The 2467-nt window shown below is 63.4% G+C and overlaps 1 protein-coding gene across 1 annotated transcript in view; it reads right to left on the reverse strand.

Moving 5' to 3' along the window:
- LOC118452221 (inositol 1,4,5-triphosphate receptor associated 2-like) overlaps positions 1–2467 on the reverse strand; it is a 9949-nt gene that overhangs the window by 1955 nt on the left and 5527 nt on the right. The window contains exons 3-8 of the mRNA XM_035893731.1: positions 2234–2280; positions 1758–1828; positions 1546–1609; positions 1169–1244; positions 910–937; positions 134–274 (exon numbers count right to left, since the gene is read on the reverse strand). Coding sequence (XP_035749624.1) covers positions 134–274; positions 910–937; positions 1169–1244; positions 1546–1609; positions 1758–1828; positions 2234–2280 — 427 coding nt within the window. The remainder of the gene's footprint in view (positions 1–133; positions 275–909; positions 938–1168; positions 1245–1545; positions 1610–1757; positions 1829–2233; positions 2281–2467) is intronic.

Genomic DNA, 2467 nt, shown 5'->3' on the forward strand with positions numbered 1-2467 from the left:
CCCGTGGCGGCGCAGGGTGGCCCCAGCCTCTGTGGAGGGAGAGAGGGAGGATGGAGCTGCCGGAGGCAGGACTCGGAGTTGTCCAAACCCCTCCAGGGCTGGATGCCAGCCCCCTGCCCTGGTCCCCACAGACCTCCAGGGCAGCCCGGCATTGCCCCAGCTCCTCCTGGATGTTTTCCTCTGCTGCGTCCCGTGCCCGTTTCTCCACCTGCACCCGTTGCCGCAGGGTGAACACGTCGCAGCGAAAAGCCAGGGCGAGGTGGGCAAAGGCTGCCTGTGGGGTGGGAGGGTGAGAGGTGGGACACAGGGCAAAGGGGAGGCCACCAGGGCCACACACCGCTGTCCTCAAGGCACAGACAGACCCCCAAGCATGCTACCAAGCAGGGCAGTGCTAAGGATAATTAGCACTTGCCTTGCCCCATCACTCGCTAGGCTGCTGCACGCTGGGCACAGTCCCCATGAGATGCCAGCCTGACCGAGACATGTCCCCCAGGCAGCTGATAATGCATGGAAATCCCAAGCCCTCCTGGCAAGAGCACGCGCCGGGCAGACGCCAGCCCTCGCTGCAGGCCCCGGCTGACAGCAGAGCCTGACTCAGCCCTGGCACTCGCAGGAAAATTATTTTTATTAGTGTGGCTTCCACCACCTCCCTGGCTAAGGGTGCTCTCGGCGAGCTGCAGAGCACTTTGTGGGATTGCTGGGTGCACAGAGGACGGGCTCATCTTGCCATGGAAATGCAGCTGCTTCCAAATACCAACAGCATCATTGGGAAAGGGATTTGTAAGGCAGCTGCCAGGGGACTGCGGTGCCTGGAGGGCAGCCAGGAGCAGGGCACAGCCCTAGTACAGCAAGGTGTCGGTCCCTCTGTCCCCCTTCTCCAGCCCACCTGCAGCCCCCGGCAGCCCTCACCTCCACATCCTGCTCCGTCAAAGCCACCCTGCAGAAAGAGAAGTGCTGTCAGGGATGGAGGCACCACGGGGACTGCATGCTGAAAATGCCCTTGGTCCGTTCCCAGGGGTGCCAGCCACCACCAGAAGTGGGGACCCACATGCCCCTCACTTGGAGAGCAGCTCTTGTGCAGTGGAAAAGGAGGAAAGTCCAATCCTTGGATGATATAGTGCTCTGGGACCTCCCTGTCCGGCAGACCCTGGAGGGACACTGGTCTTACCTGTGCAAGCCTAGTCTTTCCAGCACCGAGAGCTCGCTGGGGAAACTCAGCAGCGACTCCTCCGGGGTTTCTGCATCTGCAGGGAAGCAGTAACACCAGGGGAGAGCCCACACGTGAAGGCTTTTCCTTGGCCTTTCCTCCTCCCTCTGCCCTCCTGTCCCAGCAAGGAGCAGTTGCCTGTGGTGTGGGACCGTCCCAATCCTTCCCCCCCGCACCAGCAGGGCTTCAGGTCCCCCCTGGCCAGTCCCCCCCTTCCCCATGTCCCCACTAAGGGAGATGACCCCCATCAGGCCACGCTGTTCCCACACTCATCCCCAGCTACTTCAAGCCTTTCCCTAAAGGGACCCAGCTGGGATGTGGGGTGGGGACTCACCCACCTTCCTCAGTCCCGTCACTGTCCCTGGTGCGCACAGCCAGCTCCTGCCTGTCCGTGCCTGGCACCTGGGGGGCACAAGGGTGCTGTCAGAGCAAACCCCTCCCTGGTGCTGGATGGTATCCCAGAAAGAGCAGCACCAAGAGGTTGGGCTGAGCCCAAGGGGCTGGGGAGGGAAGGGTCCCCCCCAACCTGTCACCCTCCCTTCCCTCTCACCTCACCGACATGCTCCACACTCTGCTCGCTCCTGGCCAAAACCCCATCTGGGTGCCCCTGGCTCATCCTCCCTGGGGACAGAAAGGGTGGTGGGAGCTGGGCAGCAGCATCCCCTTCCCAGCCTGACACCACTTCAAGGGAAACCCCCCAAAACCACTGCTGGCATTTCGGCAGCCTGCAGGCTCCCAGGGGGCATGGGCTGCCAGGTGCCCCCCAAATACCCCTGTGGGGTTAAGGGAGCTGCAGCCAGGCTGGGCCAGGGCAGGGGAAGGAGGGTGAGGGCTCTGGTGCAGCGAGTGGGTTACTGCTGGCGAGGCAGATCCGGGGGACAGGGTTGGGGTCCCAGGGCTGGAAGGGTTATGGGGTTGCTGCCAGGCCAGGGGACACCCTCCTGCTGGACCTGTGCAATGCTGCTCAGGGAAGGAGGGTGCAAACCCCACCCCTTCCCCCCCATCCCCACCCCGGGCTGCCCTTACCTTCATCTGGAGACGTGGGGAGTCCGACCAGCTCTGCCTGCTGCTCCCTGCAGAGAGAAGCCTGGGTAAACCCCAAAGAAACTCCAGCAGCAGAGACAGCATCCCACCCCCTCTGCCCTCTCTCAGCCACCACAGCACCCCTCGACAGGATGCTGCTCTGGACCTGGGTCCTTTCCAAGCATCCTCTGCAGCCCGCTTCGTCCCCGTCCCCATCCCCGCTCTGCCTGGCACCGG

This window comes from Egretta garzetta, unplaced genomic scaffold (assembly GCF_000687185.1).
Source record: "Egretta garzetta isolate BGI_Z169 unplaced genomic scaffold, ASM68718v1 scaffold105, whole genome shotgun sequence".
Taxonomy (NCBI): Eukaryota; Metazoa; Chordata; class Aves; order Pelecaniformes; family Ardeidae; genus Egretta; species Egretta garzetta.